Genomic DNA, 24,233 nt, shown 5'->3' on the forward strand with positions numbered 1-24,233 from the left:
CACGACTACTTACTAGCAGTCAAATTAACATAATGCATTTTAACAGACCTACCCCCCCCCCCCGCAGGTGAGCCATCATCCTAGATCAGGGCTCTCCAAGCTCTCTGGATCTGGTATTTGGAGATAGACCTCCCCCGTGAGAGCAGCAGTTCTATCGCACTGTTGCTGCTCCTGGCACCCGATCTCAACACAGGGACACTCTGGGCAGTCACATCTGCCTGGACATTTGCCTGGGCAGTCACATCTGCCAGCCTGTTGCAAAGCCTGCTTGGGCGATGGGCAATAGATGCAACTGCCTAGAGCGTCCCTGTGTCAAAATTGGATGCCAGAAGCAGCAGCAACGTGGCAGAATGGTAAGCCCTGGCTGGGATGGGGAGGGCTTTTCAGCTGCACAGCAGACTCCAGTTTGGAGACTGCTGCCCTACATACATTTTTACTTGGGATTTTCTGCTCTGAACACCTCTGTTCATGAAGAACATACATATTTCAAAGCTTGTAAAACCAAGTCTAATAAATTATAATTTCACCTGCTCTATGAAAGATAAATGACCCTTTTAGTACCAATGCTTTCCTTTTCAGTTCAAGTTGTATTTAAGATCAAGTTACAGCCCAATCCTAATCACTGGTTATGCAGGCACAGCAGTTGCTGCGCTCGGGTAGGGTGTCACAAACGTGTTGTAAAGCACGTCTGCTGTATGCTACGAGTAAGCAGTGCCAGTGGAAAGGCCTGTGCCATCCTGCTGCTGCTCAATCCAGGTGTACTACCTGATGGAGCAGGTACGCTCCCACCAAGTGGCACAGAGGCAAGGAGTGGGAAGAACAATTTCTGGGAAGGAGGGGGTGTAATGGGATGGGAGAGGTTAGGATTGGGCTGTCAAAGGACTGATTTAAAACAGAATAGCTATAAAGCTTAAACTGAGCCAAGATCACAAACTACAGGCATGCCCCCATATACGCGGGAGTTCAGTTCCAGAACCCCCCACCCCTTGGATATGTGAATCCGTAGATATGAGGGATGCCCCCTACCCTCCAGAGGCAAGGGGCACTCCCCTTGCCTCCGGAGAGTCTTCTGAACCCAGCAGAGGCAGTGCACATCCACCCATAGCCCCTGCTGGGCTCAAAGTGACTTTCAGAGGCAAAAAAAGTCACTTCTGGTTTTTCGGAAAAACTGGAAGTGATGTTTTTATGCCTTTAAAAGGCATTATGAGGGCTGGGGAAGCCCTCTTGGGGCCCCCTTTACAAGGGCATGCAGGGGGGCCCCCATGTACACAGATACGGGGTCCCCTTGTATTGAAATTGTGCCACACTTTTTTATGGGGAAGAAGAGAATCCCTAGCCCTTATAGACATGACTGATGCTTTTGCTGTTAAAGTTGATATTTTAGGTAATTTCACATGCCAGTGATGCCCATCATGTTATAATTAAATTGCCATTCTCTGCTATTTTTGCTTGGAGCAGGTAGTCTTTAATCAATTTTTTTCATCACTCATGATTTCTGCAATGGCCAATATTGCACATTGTCCTCCCTACATGATAAAGTATATTTATCATTGGTAACTCTCTGTGGCACTTGGAGAATGTAACATGGGAAATTCTTCTTAGTAAGGATACTAAATTTAAACACTGTCATACTTAGAATACAAAGCTATGCTGAAAAGTTAATCCCAATTAGATAAGCAGTTCCCATACATTAGTAAAGCACATGTGAGATATTGCAATTTTGTGTGTGCAGGTTGAGTCTCCTTATTCACAAAGATTCCATTTCCAGAATGGATGGAGAAAATTGCATTAAAGCAAATCCATTTAAAAAACAGTGTCCCTTTGCTAGGTGATTTAAAAACAGCCTTGCTTACCTTTGTGATGTAAGACAGAGTCATTAGGCAGACAATCCATCAATCTCTCTCCAGGTGCTTAAAAAGGTTTCACTCCAAGCCTGTCACCCCTCCCTGAGCTCACCCAGAGCTCAGGAAAGAATGCAAAGTGATTATCATTCTTTCACATGCTCAAGGGGAAGGGAGAGTTTGCTTGCCTTGGAGTGAAGCTGTTCTAAGTGCCTGGAGAGAGAATGATTGATGGATTGTCAGCCGGCTGCCCTCTCTCATATTAATGAGGCTATTGTTAAACCACTTTTTCCCTTTAATTTAAAGGGCCCTTCTCATTGCATTGAGATAAAACCACAGGTAAAAAATCCGTGGAAAATTAGGTTATACCTGTACTTGAGAATATGGGAATTTTGTATTAGCTTTCCATCTTGCAGCAAGCTGGAAATGGGATCAAAATAGACTAGGTGAATGTCTGCAGGTATGCAGACATGTTCCAGGTTCCCCCTTCTTCCAACAGCCCTTCATTTAACCCCAATGCTACTCCTGAAGGTCAGAAGACTTTCCAAAGGTCATTTGATACAGTGTGGTGCTGTCAACATAAGAAAAATCTAGTTGGATCAGGCAAAAGACACGTCTAGTTCATCATCCTGTATCCCACTGTAGTCCACCAGCTACTTCTGAGAATCCCACAAATAGGAAAGAAAGCATCTCCTGCCATTGCTCCCTTGCAACAAGTATTTAGAAGCATAATGCCACTGAATGTGGAGACAGTGCAGAGTGATCATGACTAATAATCACTAAAAGGCCTGTCTGTGAATTTGGACCATCCCATTTTAAAGGGATCCAAGCTAACATCCATCATCACATTTTGTGAAAATGAATTGCAAAGATTTATTATGCACTATGTGAAGTACCACCTCCTTTGGTCCATCAATGAGCACTGAAAATGCATCCCTCTATGGTGCCATTCCACATTCCTTCTTCATGAGGACTCTCTAGGAGTAGAGATATTCCTTCCTCAAGGAAGGAGGGTGAAACAGCACCACAGTGAGAGTCCTGTCAGATAAATGAGGAAGGGGGGCTGAAGGCAGGCTGGGGGAGGCTTGCTTAACCAATAGTTTGGTAAGGAGCAAAGACAGCTAACTGGCATCTCTGCCCACCTAAGGCAGAGGGTGAAGATTCTGATGATGAGCCCAATCCTGAACTCAGCATACCAGCTCACTGCCGCACACACTGTTGCAAATATGCCATAAGGCACGTTTGTGGGCCCTAGTGCCAGTGCTCTGCTGGTGCTAGCCTAGTGCTAGGAAGCGCCAGGCAAGCACCGGAGCTCTGCTGCTTGGCGGTCGAGCAGACCACCAAGCAGTGGAGAGGTAGATGGAGGCAGGGAGGAGGCATTCCGGGGGAGGTGGAGGGAGGGCAGGGAGGGAGGAGGCATTCTGGGATGAGGGAGGGAGGTGGGACTGGTGGAGTTTTGCTCTACTGGATCCAGAGCCTCTGTGTTGGGCTGGTCACCCGACATAGAGGCTCTTGATTCTAGACCGACCTTTGGGTTGCCGCAGAATCGAATAGCTTCATTGTGGGGCTACTCACTTTACCTGGGGGGAAGGGGACAAAAATCCCCTTCTCTTGAGGAGCCAGCGGCGGCTTCCTGGAGCACACAGGATGGGCAGAAGCCATTTTCGGTGCCACTGCAGCCCTGTGTGCTGGTAGCTCAGGATTGGGCTGTAAGGAAATTACCAGGTTTACTGCTTAACCAAGAACTGGATCTTTCACTGTGTATTTTTTAAACTCTTGTTTTTAAAGGTTTATCAATACATTTCTCCCATATAAAAGCAACATCCCTTCAAGTCACAGTGCAGGATAAACAACCAGAATTCAAAGAAAAGTAAACTACCACTCTGCAATACCAAGGGGAAGACTAGTGAAGCCATATACATAAGCTACAAATTATTTCAAAACAATATCAAAGAAAAGAGATCAGGAACTTTTTGAAAAAAGGCTTTATGCCATTAATAGCAGTAAATAAAAATGAATAGCCAAGTTAAACACAACATAATATAGCAGAATCAATAGCATTCTAATTCAGCAAATTTCACTCCTGGGAAAAGTTGTTTAAAATAAATAAGGAAAGAAATATTCCTGAATGTTGTGACATTTGTGGAAGGGAGATGTCTTTTTGTGGGGAGGGACTTTGTTAGGGAACTTTCTTCTGAGCTATGAACTGCAACCTCTCTCTCTCTCTCTGCTTTCCAGCAGGGACTACAAAACTTTCTGTTCCATTCTGCTCTTTTGTTGCAGTTACTCTGTTTCACTATTCTGCATTGGCTCCTTATGTTGCTGCTCAGTTTTTCCCTTGTATTTTCTGATTATAATAATGATTATTAACCAGAAGTGATTTTGAGCCAAAGAGGAAAAGTGGGGTACAAATGATTTTAAATAAATAATAAACATGTAGTTAATACTTGTATGAAAGATACTTCAGTGTTCTAAGAAGTTAGTGGGGAGTTTTGCCTTATTCAGCATAGGTGTTGTCCTGTGACAGTCACACCAAGATGTACACCTGCCTATTTCAAGCTTGGCAAAGATTGTCATGCCTTTCAAAGGTAATTTTGGTTTCTCCAGATTACGCTTGGACTGCTTGAAAAGCAGCAAACTAAGCAAGATTGTGAAAAGAAAAGACAAACCTTTTCAAGAATGATTCAACACTACCACTTTCATGTTCCTGGAAAGCCATCCATGCACTGACCCAGAACTCTGGTCTACAGCCCTGGCTGCAGGTTCATGATCAGTTCTTCACTGTTGTGGAACCAGAGCTTCAACCCTTGTGCTACCAGTAATAGCATGGATTGGCAGGATTGAGCCTTAATTTAAGAGTCAAAGATTTTAACAAGAATTTAAAATAAATAGTTTCAACATCCTTTCTATTCGCCTCCTTTATCTATACTATTTCCTTTAACCAGACAGGCAGTTATATCACTGGGCCTTGGGATGGAAGAGTTTGTAAATCAACAGTAACCCAAGCAAATGAACAAGTCTCCTTTATGATATACTTAAGCATAGTTGAAGTTGCTGGCTCACTGCACAAAATGGCACCTAGAATGTCAGTGAATGAGAGCTGCAGAGAAACTTATTAACAGTGATATTTCCTGGGATGCTAGTATCATGTTCGATATTAGTTCTAATTCAGTGGCTCCCTCTACAAAAGCTTATTGTCCCCTAATGGGAAATCTACAAAGCAAGTTTCACTTCTTTATTAAAAATCAACAAGCAAAGGATGAAAAAAGTTACACGGCTATACAGACTCCCCCCCCCCCCCACACATGGATGCACTTGCATACACACACACACACACACACACCCTTATTTCAGCTCCTTAAGTTCCTCTGTGAGTCAATTCATCATCATCATCATCTTTTTTCTTCCAGTTGAAAGAGAAAATCCCTTTTGGTTGGAAGTACAGAATGTGACAGCTACTTAAAAATCACCCATGTACAAAATCAACTAGAAGGAAATGACCTTTTCAAGTGTGGGCTTTAGACAGATGGGATTACACTGTCTAAAGAGCAGTTACAGGGAGGAGGTATTTAGCCTCAATTAAACCCCACTGCTGCTTCTTTCTTGCTTCTCCCCCACAAACATAGAGGGAACAAGAAGAAACTCAGTCAATTCTTGCAGCAACAAGGGTCTCCCTGCACTCTGTGGTCAATAAATTGCTGCCACTTACAAGTCAGATCTGATTAGGCCAAGGCTAAGACTGAAAGGTTATCAAGGGAGCAGACTCCACAGCTGATGCGTTCTTTGAGCTTTCATTGAGTCACAACTCTTGTTGCTTTGACAATCTGATTTAATCCTGCCAAATTACAGTAATACACTAACTCTGTTACCAGAGCAAAAGTGCACGTCACCATTCCTGATAAGAATGTTTGCATCAGAATTCAGGACAACAGCAGCAAGTCATTTTAGCAGGGGACAGCTAGCATTTGAAAAATAAACAGCTGGAAGTGATTGATTCAATGACTGATAATTTCAGTCACTTCAAGTGCTAATGTACATTTGATATTCATGTCAGAATCAGAGCTGTTTGGTTTCAGGCACCTTTAGCTCTTTATGGAGAGATTAAAAAAAAAAAATAGAACCAAGAGTATATTCTCCAGTTAATCCTCTTGAACTTCACAGAGGGGAATGAATGAAGTCATTCTCCTGTCAAGCATCTACCCCTTTTCCCTACCCCTCCCCTATGCACGTGCCCTCAATTTATGAAGATTCAGTGGAGGGATCTCTTGAGGATGGCTGTCAGTGCTAGATGGAACAGAAAGGAATACAGTCAGCAAGGGTGTCACCGCTGCTAATTCTAACTCAACAGTTCTCAAACTGGGGTCCATGACCCACAAGTGGGTCACGACCTAATTTTTGATGGTTTGTGAAACTGACAGGGTAGATTGGGCTATGTGCATCAAGGATTAAACAACCTGCTACTTGTGGGGAGCTCTGCTGCCCAGAGACTTGAGTGGCTGGTAAAGTGAAACATTTTTTTAAAGTGGTACTGTTGCTAAAAAGTTTGAGAACCCATGTTCTGACTGAATACCAGATAACTTTATTCCATATCCTGCTCCATTGTTCTACCAGCTGCATCAGAAGAGAAGAGGCAAAGTGATCACAGTCTTCAGGAACTGCTGCCTGGGGACTTACCCCATGGTGGGAAGGACCAGGGAGGATGTGGCAGGCAGCCAGAAAGACCCGCAACCCTGGACAGGTGGAGGCACGGGGCGAACTGCAGGAAGACCTGCGGTGCAGGGGAGCAGGAGCCCGCAGAACCAGCCAGCACCCAAGCAGCCGGCAGAGGCAGCGCCACTGCCCAAAGGAGCTGCGGAGTGACCAGCGGGACAGCCTGCAGGGTGGGGAAGCCGGAGCCCACAAGTTCAGCCAGGCACTGCCCAAAGGAAGGGGAGCTGGTTGCAGAAGCAGCCGTCTGGCCACGCCACTCCCTCCCAATGTGGCAGGCGTGGGCGACTGGAGAGCCAGATGGCCCAAGAATTCCCAACAAAGGCATTCTGAGAAGTAACTTTCCTATACAGGTGGGACATCAGTATCCACAGATTTGACTCACCACTGATATGAAGGTCCACATTTAAATGCCTTGTAACAAGGAAAAAAAACACCAAAATCCAATTTTCCACCTTCATACTGTTAAATAATTATAATTTCATACTACTAGACTCCATTGTTCAACCCACCTAGCAGCTGGATGCAGTATAATGTCTATACCAATGCATTCTGGGGCAACAACGGGGGAGCAAAAAATGTAAACATGGGTCTTTAAAGCTATTTTTTCCACTGATTTGGTATTCACTGATTTTTTATCTGCTGGGGGTTCCAGAACGGAACCCCAGTGGATAACCAGTATGCACCTGTACTTATTATGAGATGATTTAGTATCCATAAAGCATTAAAAACAACTAAATACAGGACTAAATTAAAAATAAAACAGGCCTTACCTATGGCTTACCATTTAAAGATGAAGAGAAGATGCATCAAGAAGAAAATTAACAGCCCAATCCTACCTATACGCCTATATGGCAACATACTGCATCCCGCAGGGACGTTTTGGCTGCTGGAGATCTCCACAGTGTAAGGGGACAGGTCTCCACAGTGTAAGGAGGTAAGCCTCAGCAGCCGCTATGGGTCAACTTGAACCTGCACCAGTGATACTGCTGGTGCAAGTCCATGTAGACCCAGAGCAGGTGGATCAGGCCCAAGAAGGGAGATTGGATTTGGCGGGTGCCATTGCCAAAAAACCTGATCTATCCACATCCCTGTCCCATCTTCTCCCCATTTTCCATCTCTTCTCAGAACAGCAACATGCATTGTGGAAAGGTACAATGGAAGACTTTGCTGGTACTTACAAACACCTCGATGGTGATGGGGACAGTACTGTTGAGTGCGGGGATACCTGCATCTTTAGCCATGACAATCAGATAAATAACACCATTGTGAACTTGCTCATAATCCAGAGGACGGACAACACTTATCACTGAAAAGGCAAGAAGCCTGTGTTGGCAATTATTGACATTAGCCACATGAAAAGCTTCTGAATATAATGCACATGAGTGCATTGTATGCACTCACCTCCATACCCTTCAGACAAATTAATTTCAAAATAACTTCTGAATGCAGAAGCATGGACAATGCTGTAAGTGATCTGGTTGTTTGGAGGAGAATCTTCATCTGATGCCTAGGTTAAAAAGGAGCAAATGCCTTAATAAATATTAAGTAAATATTGTAAATATTGCTCTCTAAAGTAAATATTTCTTTCTATATTTAGGAAGTAGGATATGGAAACGTCACATCACTTCTTCTCCCAGATAATTCTCAGCAAATATTAATAATAATAATAATAATAATAATAACTTTATTTTTTACCCTGCCTTTCTCCCCGAAGGGACTCAGGGTGGCTTACAACAGGTTAAAACAGATTAAAAACATAATTTAAAAAACAGGTAAAAGCATATAACACATATCATAAAAACAGTAGTCAGATAAAAAGTAATCAGGTAAAAAGAGCATAGAGCAGCAAATCATAAAAGAATCAGGCCTGTAACCAAGTATTTAAAAAATATTAAAAGGTGTTGAAAAGATGTTAAAAAGGCCGAGAAGTCAGAAGGCTTGTTTAAACAGAAGGGTCTTCAGGCCTCGCCGAAAAGTCTCAAGAGAGGGAGCCATTCTCAAGTCAAAGGGAAGGGAATTCCATAGTGTTGGTGCCACTACTGAGAAGGCCCTATTTCTTGCCGCCGCCCCACGTACCTCCCTAAGCAGTGGCACTTGTAAAAAGGCCCTCTCTGATGACCTAATATTAACACAATTTCTTTCATATTTTGACAATTGCTCATTGGTGTTCCACTTTTGGATTTTTGTGTGGAAAAGTGAATTTTCCGTAAAGAGGGACTAAATTTCCCCAACATAAAAGGAAGACCTGGCCATGCCACCCTTTGAACTATATGTTCTGCTAGCTTCCAGTGAGCCCACAAGGGATAGGCAGGGGCAATATGGGAGGCCCAGTGTAGGACTTTGTCTGTGGAGCCCCAGCAACCTAGTGCCAGTATTATGAACAGAAACGATCAAGAACATTACTTACTTCCTCAGCAGCATGTCGATAAGCTAGTAAGGGAATTAGACTGCCTCTTGAAGTAGCTCTCCCCCGGAAAGGTTGCAAGAAATCTGATGGCTAGTAATAACACTACTGAGTCACATTAAGGGGTTTTCCATACCCTATCCTCCTTTGTCAATGATAAGTACCCCAGCCCACTACATGACGATCATGACAAACTACACCACCCACAAACAGCAGCAGTTGAATGCTCTAGAGCAGAGGTTCTCAAACTTTGAGGGAGCTTTACTCCCTCAGTAAGTTCTTGTGGGGGAGGTGCTAGGGCAGTGACGTGATCCCCAGGATCGCACTGCTATGGGGGGGTGAGGGGGTGCTTTTGACTTATGTTATGAAGACAGGGCTGCAGAAGGTGCGGGGAGCCCTGCGCAGCCCTCTGCAGTGCTCTCCGAGGCTTGGAACATTTGGAGAAAGTGGGTGCAAAGCACCTCCTGCAAAACGGAAGTGAACTAAATGTCTAAAATGGGGAGCTAAATGTCTATCCGAAAAGCTGGAAATGCTGGATCAAGTTCATCAATTTTGTAGACTAAATTAAACTAAAATGTTTTAATTGGATTTTGAATAAATATGCAATTAATTGTTACTGTTTTGAATGTTATTGTTGGGATCTTCCTTAGTGGGTTGAGTAAACCACTATTTTGAACAATGCTTTTGATAGGGTAGGGGGCACTGGGGATGAGTTTATGGAACCAAGGGGGCAGAGGACTGGAAAAATTTGGGAACCACCATTAAAGAGTGAGGAGAAGCAGAGAAGCAAAGCTTATCAGAAGAGCTAAGATACCCTGAAGATTAACATTACAGGCACACTTATTTCAAGGCTGTTCCAAAATGCACCTAGGAAAACATGTTATTTTTACTGTTTTCCACAGGGAAAAAGCTTAGGACTGTATCAGCAAGAAACAGGTCAACCACTCTCCAACCCAACAGTAACTGCTGACTCTTTAGAGTGACTCAAATGAGAGTAATACAGGTTAGAATATTGTTTCCCAAGGAATATTTTGTTTCCATTGAGCACATGCTTCTGATTCTGCATTTATAACTGGTGAAATGATGTGAAATCCTTTGGACTTTCCTTCTCCTCAGCTCATTGCTTTGTGTAGCTTGTCAATGCTTGTACAGCTTTATAATGCCAACGAATGATGTTGGAGCAAAATGTGCTCCCATCTCAAACTTTTCAAACATATACAAATGGACATACTGCTTCTGTCAATAATACTATGCCTCCATTTAGCGACACATCCAGGTTCCCCTATATCATTCAGAAGCAACTCTGAAGCAGATAAGATACAGAAATTTGTAGTGGTAATGGAAATACCTTGCTTGCTTCATATGCTGCTGTTACTTTGACAAATTATAATATCTTTCCAACCCTGTCACAAAAATTCAGACACCCTCAGGGGAATTTTCAGTCATTTACAGTGTACTTGAATCAGATTCAGTAATCCTCGGTTTGAAGTGTGCAGATGGGCAAACTACACCGGCTCACCTTGGAAGGAAATCAGTTTTCCAAGTTTTTTCAAAATAATTATCACTAAAACCTCTGGTCTTTCCACTCCCAGCCTTGTCTATTAGATTTCCCCTTCTTAAGAAAACTTAACCTTGTGTGTGAGAAGATTTACTTGTTGGAGACATGGGAAATCTTGAAGGTCTTATCCTTAAGTCAGAGAGCTCCTAATCATGCTCAGGAGCATCCGTTCATGTTAAGGTGTATGGGGTTGACTTTTCTATTAACTGGTCTAGGAGGCATGGGAACCAACCAGTTCCATGATTCCCAATAGAAAGTTATACTTTTATGCAAGATGTTTAGGTCTCAAAGATAAAGTCTATATAGATGCTCCTGTCTCTAGCAAGCCTTCCCTGCCATTGATTCCTTTACAAGAGGAAGTTTGTTTGGGAACCAAGAAAGATTAACAAGGAGAACTGGCTGAGAACGGCAAAGCTGTTATGCGTGAGGCCCAAATTCAGACTGGGATTGGCTTGAGATTTCTGAGGTGGAGGAATTCATAATTAACACCCCAATTCTGAAATTTCCTGGCATATCTAGTGAGGCTTAGAGATGCAGGGTGATTCTGTGAAACATACACAGGTCCCAAAAGCACTGTAAATTTCAATAGCTAATTAAAAAAAACCTGGAAGAGCAAGCAGACTGCAATTACTTCCCTTTCTTCCTCTTCCCACATGCTTGACCCTATTTCATTTCTATTTAATTGTGTCTATAAGAGTTAAACAGGAGTTAGTTCTTCAGGCAATGTTTCTCAGAGGCTTGATACCAGAACTGCACTGCATTGTGCAATAAGATGTGAAACTGAAGAGAAGGGGATAGAGGATATTTAATTTTGAGGGACAAATCACAAATAAGGTATGCACCTTATTTGTGATTTGTTCCTCAAAATTAAACATCCACTATTTAACTTTGGTGGTATATTTGTGTGTGCATGAAGGTCATTTCACATGACTACTAGATGTAACAGCATTTTTAGTACAAGCACAGAACAACATTTGGCATGCCACCTCAAATGTTTGTTGGCTTCTGACAGTTACAGCTTAAACAATTCCCTACCAAGGGTAATCATTCAGAGAAAGTAAATACATAATTGATTACAGAGAGATACAAATGACCGTACATTCTTCCACCTGTCTGCATTTGATGGTGGAAAAAAATCCTTTCCAATTAGCCAGCAGGATAACATAGATGACTAAACTACTCTTGGATAATATAGCTGATCCAGGGGTCATGTAGTCATTTGTGTAGGCTCTCAAATTCTTCTAAAATTGTGCTGTTGTCTATATGTGTAATGAAGATTTCTCACATATACATTTATCATAAGCATATATTCTAACTGGGCTGAAACAGAGTTTTTAGCAACACATACAGTAGCCACTGGCTCATATCAGAATCAGGCTTTGATTTACATTAATGCTTACTCATTCGTATTTTGAGCAGCTGATACAAGCATTTGAGGTTTATAAAGATCAGTTTCTTACCCTTACACGGACCACCTGAGTCACTGAAGGTTCATTTTCTCTCAAGGCCCCCAAATAGGACTCCTTCTGGAAGGTGGGGATATTATCATTGACATCCAAGACATTAATTCGGACTCTTCCTGTAGTCTCTTCCCCACCTCCATCTCTGGCAATCACTGTCAGAGTATAGCGTTGGGTTGTCTCGTAGTCCAGGCGAGCAATCAATGTCATTATACCTGTGTCTTTGTCTAAGGAAAATCTGTAGACCAAAACAGCAAATTATTTAAAGAAACCTTCAAGAGTAGGGTTCATCTAGAACTACTAGATAAAAATGAGTGAGGGGAGAGGACAGTGGGGAGAATGAATGGCAGGGTGAGTGTTAAGCACTCCCTCTCCCTCCAATACGCCACTCCTGCAAGCTCTTGAGGCTGGTTTTCATAAATATATGGAGGCTTTATTGCACATATATGTATTTGTACTTAGCAAATAGGAAACCTTGCTCCCTCAAAGGCACATGAGAATTTTGCTAAGGGAGTTTTATGCATCTAATAGGTGAGCAGGAATGTGCTGTGGTGTAGCTCACCTCTTGAATAGTCTCTCCAGCATATTGTTGTCTGGACCAAGAGGCAAAGACCTCTGTGAGGTGGTTAGCCTGAAATGACCTGGCAAGCACAGAGCTATCCCAGTTTTTTGTACCATTTTCAGAAATTTCCAAGCACTAGTTTGATTCCAGTCTGGTTCAGAAATTGGCTGGAATTTCTATACAAATTTTCAGGTCAGGTCAGAGAGTCCTGGACATTGTGTTGATGATGCAAACTAGAATAAAGGATGCAAGCAACTTGCCATATTGGCTTCATATTAGTCATCTGAATTAAAAGTTCTACTCCATAATTACTTCAGTCTCTAACTACAGGCCCTGACTGAGGTATCATTTGCACATGGAAGGACCTATTAGATTCCCTCTTCAGACCTGATTGTCTTTATTTGCTTGGTGCTCATTTCCTTATTTTGCAGTTGCCGCCTCGGACATTAAACTTTACTTTCTCTTGTGCCTAATGACGGAATTTGCCTTACCAAGTTCTGCCATCAGGCAAAGGACCCTATCAGTTCAACCCAGTGTGAGCACCTTGACTTTAGGTGAAGTCTCACATTCTCAGGCAGCTCCTGAAAAATGTATAGTGAACAAAACTCCATCCTCTTTTGCATTATTAAATCTTTGTGCAACTTTAGTTGATACACATGAAGAAAAAGCACATATGCTACAAAAATTAAAGAAGGTCAGAATTGTACTAGAATAAAGTGAGCAATCCTGCAGCACAGCTTGGTTCCTGGTGGCACCTACCTGTCTGGATCATCACTGAAATAATAGCTAACTTTTCCATAAGAGCCCACATCATTGTCTGTTGCCTAAAAGGAAAGAAACAAGTGCTAGTATTACTATTACCATTAAGAATAATTATATACCTCTTTTCAGCAAACGCAGTTCACAAAGTGGTTTCCATAGCTAATCAAATCAATGTAGGTAAATGATTCCCTGTCCCAAAGGCACTCACAATCTAAAAAAGACACAAAGAGACACCAGCAATAGCCCCTGGAAAAGATACCATGCTAGGGTGAAGGGAGACAATTGTTCTCACCTTGCAAAATGTCAGAGGACATCACTTTAAAAAGTGCTTCTTTGCCCAGTTAGTAGAGTTCTGGTTTACTAACCTTGAGGATGTACCACGATCATAGCACAGGTAAGATCCTTGAAATATGATTTAAGAGTGCAGAATGCCCAGAATTAGATGCACTGAAATAATGGTAGATAGTACCACTGCAGGGTTGGGAATCTCTGGTCAGCAATCATTTTTATAATGCCAACACATATTCTCCTACTGTCATGGTAACCAGAGGAGTGTGGAAAGCCTTGTAGAAAAGATGGGCTTTGCTCCATCTGTCCATGGTGATCTCCCACTTTCTATATAGGTCAGAAAATATTCTGTGGCAAACATGGACTGACTCAGGCCTTTTGGGGCTATCACAACTAGTTGCAAGAAATTATTGCTTCATGTCATTTGAGAAACTCAAGACTAGAATTTCAATTTGCCAGAATTGAATTCTCTGATTATGTGTTTTGTGTTTACACTTGTCATTTACACCCTTATCATGCAGCACCCCTCAATTACTCCATCCTCCGTTTCCGCAAAAATTACACATATTAGATTCCTTCAGTATAAACATACTGCCAGTAACAAATCTTGACCCAGGGCTATGATCTCTGCATACTGAAAATTGCTGGCATGAAAGATGGGCTGGAATAAAAGCCACATAAACTGGGGGTGGGAGTGGGACAAGGCAAAGAGCCATGGAGACCCAGATGTTTGGATTTCAACTTTATCCTCTCAAACAGAAGGAACATAAAACCCCACACAGAGACATAAAAGAACTTTATTTGACAGAAGGACTATGACTTTGCCACAGATGAAACCGGCAAGAGAAAAGGGCAAAGTCAGGGATTGCCGACACAAATGAATATTAAGTCATTTACACAAAGGAGCTGATTCATATAATTTCACCCGAAATTAAATCCAGACAAGACAGAGGTTCCCCTGATCTCCTTATGTGCTCTTTAAATTATATATCTTCTTGTTGAAATTGTTATCTACAACAATTTGTTTTAAATTATTTACTGCCATTTTAAGGACAGTGATTCTAAAGGCTTTTAATATACTATTTTTTTGTAAGTTGCTTCAAGAAACTAATCAACTGGCCAAATGGGGTGGAATGTTTTAGAAAGGTATGCAGAGAGTCAGACAGCATTTCCCTGATCTGAGTTCTTTCCATCTAAGTGCCAAATCCTATGCAATGTGTCCCGCCTCACCACATGTGCAGTAAGGCATGTTTTCAGGGGTTAGCATCAGCCCAGCCCTGGAGCTGGCCCAGCGTGGGCCCACAGTGGGACAGTGCTGGTTGGAGGCTGGCAATCCACCGCCAGGCACTCCATGCGAAGTGCTTGGCAGTGGAGTGGTAAGTTAGGGTGTGAGGGGAGGCAGGGAGGAAGCGTTTTGGGGCAGGTGGAGGGCAGGGGGAAAGTGTGATGTGGGGAGGGAGCGGGGTGGGAGGGACTATTGGAGCTCAGCTCCACCAGATCCGGAGCCCCAAGTTGGGCCTTGTGGCTTGACATGAGGTTTCTTGATTCTGCGCCAGCTAAATAACTGATGCAGAGTGGGGTAGCCCCATTGTGGGACTGCTTCCCTTACCTGGGGGAGGGGACGAATGTCCCCTTCCTCCAGGGAGCTGCTGCCAGCTGCCGGGTTGTTCTTAGGATGCTGCGGCAGCCGTTTTGTCACCTCATTTTGTGCACCTCAGCCCCGCGCACCGGGCAGCTCAGGATTGTGCTGTTGCTCAGTGATGGCGAACCCTATGATATGCATGTCAAAGGTGAAATGCCACAACACTGAGCAACACTCCAGCAGGGTTGTGTGAACCCATGGCCGGGCTCATAGGTTTTCAAGTATTTCGGGCCTGCTCTGGCACTTCAAACATTCACCCCACTACAGCTGACAGCCTGATCCTGATACATAGCCTCACTACATAGTCTTATATCCATTTTCAGGGTCTCCTGATAAATTCTATTCACAATTTTAAAAAATATTTTTATTGCGTGCATAGAACTCTTCAGGAAAGCACATTCTGGGGGTATAATTGTACAATACTCTAATCCAGTGTTTCTCAAACTGTGGGTCGGGTGCCACTTGGTGGGTTGCAAGCCAATTTCAAGTGTGTCCCCATTCATTTCAATATTTTATTTTTATCAGACTTGGTGCTTCCATGGTGTGTGACCACATCTGGAGGAATGTTACAGACCTGTACTTTTAATAAGCTGCTATGCATATTCTTTTAGCAATGATAGTCAATGGGACTTACTCCTGGATAAGTGTGGGTAGGATTTCCGCCTAGGATTGTCAAAAATGTTCCTGCTTGATGATGTCATTTCTGGTCATGACATCACTTCAGGTGGGTCCCAACAGATTCTCATTCTAGAAAGTGGGTCCTGTTGCTAAATGTGTGAGAACCACTGCTCTAATCTTTTGAAGTGAATAAAAGGCTGCACGTAACAGTGCTTCAGTGGAAAAAATGACAGGCTCCTAGTCCCTGAGAGGCCCCTAGGTTTCAACCTACTCAGCCATATAAATAATATGGCCCTGCACACCAGCTTTCACCAACATCCAACAACAACTGAGTTTGATTTACTCGTATGTAATTATTATAATTATCTGACATTTCTTTATATAATACATAGCACCACACACAATTTATTTATTTGATTTCTACTTCGCCTTTCTCCCCGAAGGGCACCCAAGATGGTGTACCTTGGTGCATTGGACTGCACCTTTTTTTTCAAAAAAAATAAATGAATATGTAAAGAATCATTTCTTTTTTATTTGGGAAGCAGAGTGACCAGCAGAGTCAAGTTAGGCATTTTTCAAATTTTTGACACACGGAGCCCAAAAGGTTCACCATCACTGATCTAAGTTCTTACCATCCTGCTGAATTGGCACCCAAAGGTGTGCATTTGATAAAAGAAGATTGGCCTCATTAAGTGGCAAGGCATGATCTCAGGCAGTACCTGGGGCTTCTGAGATGAAGATGACTCAATAATGGCAGCATCCCTGTTTTTAGTAAATATAAAACCTAGCCATTTACTCTGTTCCACCTTCAGTGTTAATCAAAGCACACATCCCTTTGAAAGGTAGAGATAGAAGTAAAAAAGAAACATCGTAGTCTTTGTATTAGCCTGAAGATTAATTTAAGGGTTTCACCAGGCAGAAAGGAAACAGACGACAAATTAGTAATAATATCTAGTACTCATCTAGAACTTGCAGGGCATTGCACCCTCAATAAAGCAAACTTCCATCTTCAGGTAACAGAAGTTATTTTCCTCCAGCAAGGAAAAACAAATCTGAAAGCCATACTCTAGTAATATCTTTATCAGGATCTACCTAATTAAGATTCCTAGAACATTCTTTTCGTTTTCTGGCAGAGTGTTCCTAGGAGTATTAGGAATGAAAACATTCGGAACAGGAAGTGGACAGAAAGGATTCTCACTCTTAGTGGGATCGAAGACCTTCATCACTGGGATGATGTCCTTGCAAATCTTTCAGAGCCATGACAGATTTTGCAATTTGGTCACAGCAAAAAACAACATCAGCCTTCCCAGAAAAGTGTGTAAAGCTCACAGTGTCATTCCTGGTGAGCAAAGCAAGATTTGTGGGTGTTTTAAAGTCTTGGCTCTAATGAATATATAAAATATGCATGAATGACAGCAAAGGCAAAGGGGACAGATTTGTATTTTGAAATGAGAATGATGGAATAAAAGCCAAAACTATTTTGCTTTTTACCTTATTTTCTAAATTGATTTCTGCATCAGTTTCTTGGAAGCTGATGAATGTGAGGAAAAGCAGTTCCAGAAACAAATTCCATGCCCAAACTCAAAAGACTTTATGAGTGACGTGGAATAAAACTCTACTGTACAACTGCCTAGGTTTATCTGTGGCCTTCCTTGTCCTTGAAGGGACTATGACAAAGAAGTCACCAAGACTTGGATCCCTTTCTTTCTTAGCATACTAATGGTGATGATGGCTGTGGACCAGCATCAGTAGATGAAGAAAGTGGCATAAACCAATAAAAACCTGAAGCAGGAGTACAGAAAATGTCATTTGAGAATCAACCAATATTTTGATAACCTTCCAGTTTATTCAGTGACATGATTGTACCACTTCCAGCCAAGCAGCACCACTCAGAGCACATGCTGTTATATTTATCTTCTGCATCTTTTTTCATTTCTGATAAAAAAATTGGAGTAATCTGTCATTACAACTTCACCACCATGCAAAATATCTTGCAAAAGGTTCAACTTAATGTGCAATAATTGTGCTTGCACATGGTCACCCAGACAAACCACTGCTCAGAGGGATCAGCAAGGAACCTGCCTACAGTCCCACAGCCACCTGGAAATTTTGTAGTTATCTACTATAAGTATTGTAAAGTTATAAAAAAAACTTTTATAATCACTTTTTAATAGAAAACGTTCACAAAGTAGCTTCCCTAGCAAAACAGAGGTATAGCCTAATTATCCACAGATTTTTTTACCCACAGTTTTATCTCAATGCAATGGAAGAAATTAAATTAAAGGAAAATTTAATTTTCCTTTAAATTAAAGAAAAAATGTCACTTTACTCAGCCTCACCTACCACTGTAATGAAGGAGAGTGGTAGCAGGCAGGCAAATCAATCAAACTCTCTCCAGGGGCTTAGAACAGCTTAGTTTCAGCAAGCCTTCCCTTCCCCCTGGAGCACACCTCTGCTTTGCATTCTTTTGTGTGCTCCAGGGGGAAGGAAGGGGTTGCTTGCCTCGGAGTGAACTGAAACTAAGCTGATTGATTGATTGATTGATTGATTGGATTGCCTGCCTGCTGCTGATCTCCCACATTACAATGACAAGCAAGGCTATTTTTAAACTGCTGACTAAATGGAGGTTTTTTTGTTTTTTTTAAATATTGATTTTGTTTAATGCAATTTTCAGCATCCGCAGGGATTCTGGGAACGGAACCCCTGCAGATGCCGAGACACACAAAGATGCCTTTCCTGCAAAGGAAAAGGTGGCTCCCAAAGTGGTTCGCAATCTAAGAAGACACTGGAAAAGATGTGATATTGGGGTGAATAGGAGAAGTTGCTCCCCCCCTTTTAAATGTAAGAAGACCACCACTTAAAAGCGACCTCTTAGCCCAGTTAGCAGGGGCAGCATCTTAGACAACAAAATTCCTGCATGAATTGGTAACATACATTTTGATTTTGAGCAACAAGTCATAGCATTAACACTTAAGAAAGAATGCTAAACATTGCCTGTTTGTTCTTTAATTGCATTTCAACTCAGAAGAAATAGTTATGTCATGGGACAGTGCTTCACTCATGAGGTCTTCCTGTTAAGAGCAATCATCCCTTTCAAGACTGTCTTTGCCCTCATGGACATTTCAAACGTCATTACCAATACCAGCCAACACAACCAACTAATCAATGGATTACAAAACTTCAGATTATCTGTCTCCTAAGTAAGCTCTTAGAAGTCAAAATGGGGGAGATTAAATAACATATCTGGAGCTTTTAAGGAAGCACTGCATTTCTGTGTATTCAGGGCCAGGACAACTCCCTGATCCGTAAGCATTTTGTACTATCAGTTAGAACAGTGTTTCTCAAACTGTGGGTCGGAACCCACTAGGTGGGTCACAAGCCAATTTCAGGTGGATCCCCATTCATTTCAATATTTTAATTTTAATATATTACACTTGATGCTACCATGGTATGTGACTGCATTTGGGGAAATGTTATAGACCTGTACTTTTAACTAGCTACTACGCGTATGTATAGTCTTTTAACAAAGATAGTCAATGGGACTTACTCCTTCATAAGTGTGGGAAGGATTGCAGCCTAGGATTGTTAAAACTTTTCCTGCTTGATGATGTCACTTCCGGTCATGAAATAACTTCTGGTGGGTCCTGACAGATTCTCAATTCTAAAAAGTGGGTTTCGGTGCTGAGTGAGAACCACTGAGTTAGAAGATTTGAACTGTGTGGGAAGGAGATCAAAAGATACCATCTGTCTGGTTTCTCTCTCTTTGCCCTCCCCCATATAATTCTATCTGTTTCTTTTTCTTTCATTCTCTTGTTAAACAATTCAACAAGTCTTCAATTCAACAATACTGCAGGGGTTGCCCAATAGGATACTACATACCTATCAATTTGCTACCGTTCAACCCCATGCAGCAGTCTTTCCAGATGTTTGCCCTGCCCTGCCAGCTGGAGGCTGAGAGAGTTGCAATTTCCTCTTGGGTGGATTATTGTCACAGCATGGCCTCACAATATCAGACTTTGATTTTCATTGGCTGAAAACATGGCTTTGGGAAAGGGTGACTTGTACTCCTGGACAAAATGTGTTCCACCTCATTAGGGAGAAGGCTAACGAGCTGGTCATGCAAGATGGCAACTTCCTCATGTTCAATCATATACTTTCCTTTGGCAGAAAGCTGTTTCAGGCTGCTGTAAGCTAATGGAGCCAATGTATCTGCCCACAGGTATCCAGATGGCCCTTCAGCCAAATAGTCCCTGGAGACCAAGCCATTCCATAAAAAGGTCCAGATTCCTGGGCACTAGTCTATGTATCATATTAATGCCCCATTTAAAAGGATGGTCTCAAAAGTATAGTACAGCAGAGTCAGAAAGCCAAGTCTAAGTTTAATTTCTTCACATTTCACTAAAACGTTATTAGAATGAGTATTCTGAAATAACAAAACTGGTGGGGCATAACCACCCACCATAATCTCCTGTTCATTTGTTAATTCCAGGTGCATTCATTGTCAGATACAGTGCAGAATGGTAACCAGTCGCCATATAAAAATGAGGAATGGAAGAGAGTAGTCTTTCTGTTATAAAACACTGGCCTTCAAGCTGAAGACAAACAGAGTTGAAGGTTCTGCTTTCCATGGTGTGCCCACTCATTTCTTTTTTTCCACTGCCATCTTTGGAAAAGTTTGTGAAACACAGCAAACGCCTGCCCAAATGGTGAACAGAGATGAGAGTGAAATGACTGTAAAGATCATGAACGTACACAATAAATACATGCCAGCTTTGTATGTGGTCCAACAGCTCCTAGATTCGCAGTCTAAGTCTTCTCCTGAACCCAGTGCTGTTTCTGGATCCCCATGTGGCAAGCCATGTGCAGGAACATATTTTATCAGCTTTGGCTGTGACAGCAGGTTATCTGCTGTTATTAAGGGGCTATTCAAGGGGCTGGGTATTGTCTAAAGATCCATGCTCATCAGAGGGCCTACCTGACTAGGCCATTGTCTGAACCCTCAGAACTGGTGGAAGTACACCCTCAGTGGGATGCCACCGCAGGACTTGCAGCAACTGTTATGTATGCTCTGGTAACTTTTTGGCTTGACTACTGTAGTGTTATATGTAGGGGTTGCCTTTGAAGACAATCCAGAAATTTCAGCTGATTCAGAACACTAGTGTAACTTCCATTGAGTGTTGGTTCCTGGAAGAATACATACCAATCCTACATAAGCTGCACTGGTTGCCAGTTTGCTTCCAGAATAAAGTTAAGCTGTTTGTTTCTACCTTTAAATCCTTAAATGGTCTTGGTTTTAGATACCTTAGGGCAGCAATTTTCAACCTTTTCATCTAATGGCACACTAAAATTGTCAAAACACACCAATAGTTTGTTTGTTTTTTTACCACTGACAAGGCACACTGCACTATCACTGCAAATCACTGCCTTAGGGACTGCCTTCTTTGATATAACAGTCTAAACCAGTGATTTTCAACCTTTTTCATCTCAAGGTACACTGACAAGGTACTAAAATTGTCAAGGCACACCATCAGTTTTTGGACAATTGACAAGGCACACCTTGCTGTTGGTGGGGGGCTCATATTCCCAATAGTCCTGTTAATAAATGACCCTCCACCAAACTCCCACGGCACTCCAGGGGACCATTTGCGGCACACCAGTGTGCCACGGCACAGTGGTTGAAAATGGCTGGTCTAAACCTTGCCCAAATCACCCCCCTCCAAAGTCATGGTCTCATTCTCAAGCTATGAAAAGGGGGAGATATGGTGGTGAAACTGATTGCCATCATTGGAGCTGCTCTTGGAAGATCTGTTTCCCCAAAAACATTCTGGAGCAATGCTATGTGTGACATAGCATTGATTATAGGAACTTCTGAGGTTAAAAAGTGCCTTCTCTGGCAGGCATTATTTCTTACCCAGAATCCCTCATTAGAGTAACACTGGAAAGTTGCAATGGAAAGTTGCAGGAAAACAGCAAGAGAGGGCTATTTGCTTTCATCTCTAGCTTCTGAAGCATCTAGCCCCAGAGGCATCCTGTGGAAAACAGGATGCTGGATTAGGGCTGCAATCCTATACACATTTGCCCAAGAGTATGTCCCAATAATCCAAGCAGAGCTTAATTCTGAGTAGACATGCATTTGCTTGCACTGTAAACAGACTTTAGGTCTGACCTAGTATGTCCTTCTTATGACGCTACATAATCTATTTCACTTCAAAGGGATCATGGAATGCTGGTGGGAATGGTGGCCACCAGCCACTGGAAGAAACACCAATGGCAACAATAAGTTTTATACCCTCCCCCGAATTTGATGTATCCTGATGCTGACTATTGCCAGGGAGTTGATCCCTCTTCCCAATCTGTGGTGAACATTTTCTGTTGAGAACCTTCAGTTTATCCCTACTGCCTCCGCCCACTCCCACCCATGATTTAATAGCCATCAGAGAGATACTGCCTTAGGTACCATCACTATCTGAAGCAATGCTACTAGAAATAGGTATTCCAGAGATGGCACTTTAATCAAAAAACGTTCTCCTGAGACAGGATAGCTGGGCCTACTGCACTGATGCTTTTAGGCATCTAGGGAAGACACAGCTGTTTCACCTGGCTTTGATGCAGCTGGAATCAGAAGTTGGTATTTCTGTCTTGTTTTTATATGAAATTTTCAAACTGAGTGTTTTATATGTTTCATAGTATTTTCCTGCAAATGAAGTTCGTATAATAAATGAATACAAAAGGAATGGGGAACACAAGATCCTGTCCTGCATTTGCTGGAAATAAGGGGATGAGAACAGAGCTAACACTTCTGTTCTTACCTAAGTAATACTGGCACGTTTCAAGAAGAATAATCATTTTTCCGTTCCTCCCTAGAGAAGCTGCATCGTGCTTTTACTAACTAGTGATTTAATAAAGTCTAAGACTGGGCAGGTTACCCATATCTGGGTATACCCGCAAGGCAACAGTGATGATGATGATGATGATGATGGGCTCCCCTGCCTACCTGGCCATCACCACATCATGTGTTAAACTCCCCCTTCCCAAAGGTACTGCCAGGGACACCTGACTAGTATGCAATGAGCAGGCACAACAGGGATTTTCAGGATAATCACTTTGTTGCTAGGGTGATCAGAGCATTTCATCCAGGGTACAGACCATGGCCCAGCTTTAAAAGTACTGGTGCAGTTGATCAGTCCAGCCCCAGCAGAGCAAGTACAACTAATCAGTCCAGCCCCAATGGGGCATGGGCAATTGAACAGCCAGTGCTTTAAAAGCTTGTGATGATTGGAAGGAGGATGAAAAGTTCCTGCTGGCCTGATACAAAAGAAGCAGAGGTCTTGGGGAAGCATTTGTGGAGATGGTAGAATCAGGTGATTGTAAGCCCCCTCCCCCTTGCTACAAGCTTTACAGTCATTCTAAAATGGTTGCTTTTGATGAATATACCAACTTTCCAAGTAGGTCTGTGGGTTCTCCCTCCCTGAAAGGAGAGAAGTACAATAGAGGAATCTGTCTGGGGCACCCCTCAACCCCACAAAGCCCAGTCTAACAATTGCCCCTCTTGAGCCTGTAATTCTTTCTTGTAGACATTTAGGCCCAAATCCTAACCAGCTTTCCTGCACCGCCATAGCAGTGCCAATGGGGCATGAGCTGCATCTTGCAGGTGGGTGGCACTCACAGAGGGCTCTTCAAAGTAAGGGAATGTTTGTTCCCTTCCCTTGGAGCTGCATTGCCCTTATGTCAGTACTGGAAAGTAGGTTAGGATTGCGCCCTTATACTCCACCTATCTATCATACTGTTATGCCCAAGGGGATTTACAATAAAAAATATAGAACAATAAAATCATATACCATCAGCATGCATGCCTATAACAAGCGATAAACAGCAGACAGGCAGTAATAAAAACAGAGCATAATATTAAACACACAACATAGTATTAAAAGCAGGCAAAACACAGAACCCATAAATTAAAAGAGAGTTGCAATAGAAATGTCTTTGACAACCAGTGGAAGACCTGCAAAGATGAGGACAATTGTGCCTCTCTATGGAGAGAGCTTCACAGCCTTGAACTGACATTAGAGAAGGTTTTCTTCCAGGTCTCAACCAGCTGGGGGTGTGACGCTGGTGAGACACACACAATGATGTCGATCCTGGTTTGACATATCCATTTCCTTCTTATAGTGCTCAATCTCAGTGTTGGGATAAAAAATAAGTTCAACTTTCTTCTCATATGTATCAGTTATCTGTCATCTAGGCAACCTCATGGAGGTGAAAGGTAGAAATTATGTGCTTCTTGGATTAATGGTTCAAAGATTCAGAGTGCTTAATTCAAATCAACCTTCATTAGCATTGAGAATGAGAAAGTTCTCTTACACTTGGCTTTCCCAACTGGATTTTCAT

General features: G+C 42.4%; 1 protein-coding gene across 1 annotated transcript in view; it reads right to left on the minus strand.

Annotated features, from left to right (window-relative positions):
* The window catches only part of CDH23 (cadherin related 23), a 453,381-nt gene that overhangs the window by 166,130 nt on the left and 263,018 nt on the right, over window positions 1-24,233 (minus strand). The window contains exons 14-17 of the mRNA XM_066621404.1: window positions 13,295-13,359; window positions 11,974-12,211; window positions 7,953-8,058; window positions 7,730-7,857 (exon numbers count right to left, since the gene is read on the minus strand). Of these exons, the coding sequence (XP_066477501.1) occupies window positions 7,730-7,857; window positions 7,953-8,058; window positions 11,974-12,211; window positions 13,295-13,359 (537 nt within the window). The remainder of the gene's footprint in view (window positions 1-7,729; window positions 7,858-7,952; window positions 8,059-11,973; window positions 12,212-13,294; window positions 13,360-24,233) is intronic.

This window comes from Tiliqua scincoides, chromosome 3, assembly GCF_035046505.1.
Source record: "Tiliqua scincoides isolate rTilSci1 chromosome 3, rTilSci1.hap2, whole genome shotgun sequence".
Classification (NCBI taxonomy): domain Eukaryota; kingdom Metazoa; phylum Chordata; class Lepidosauria; order Squamata; family Scincidae; genus Tiliqua; species Tiliqua scincoides.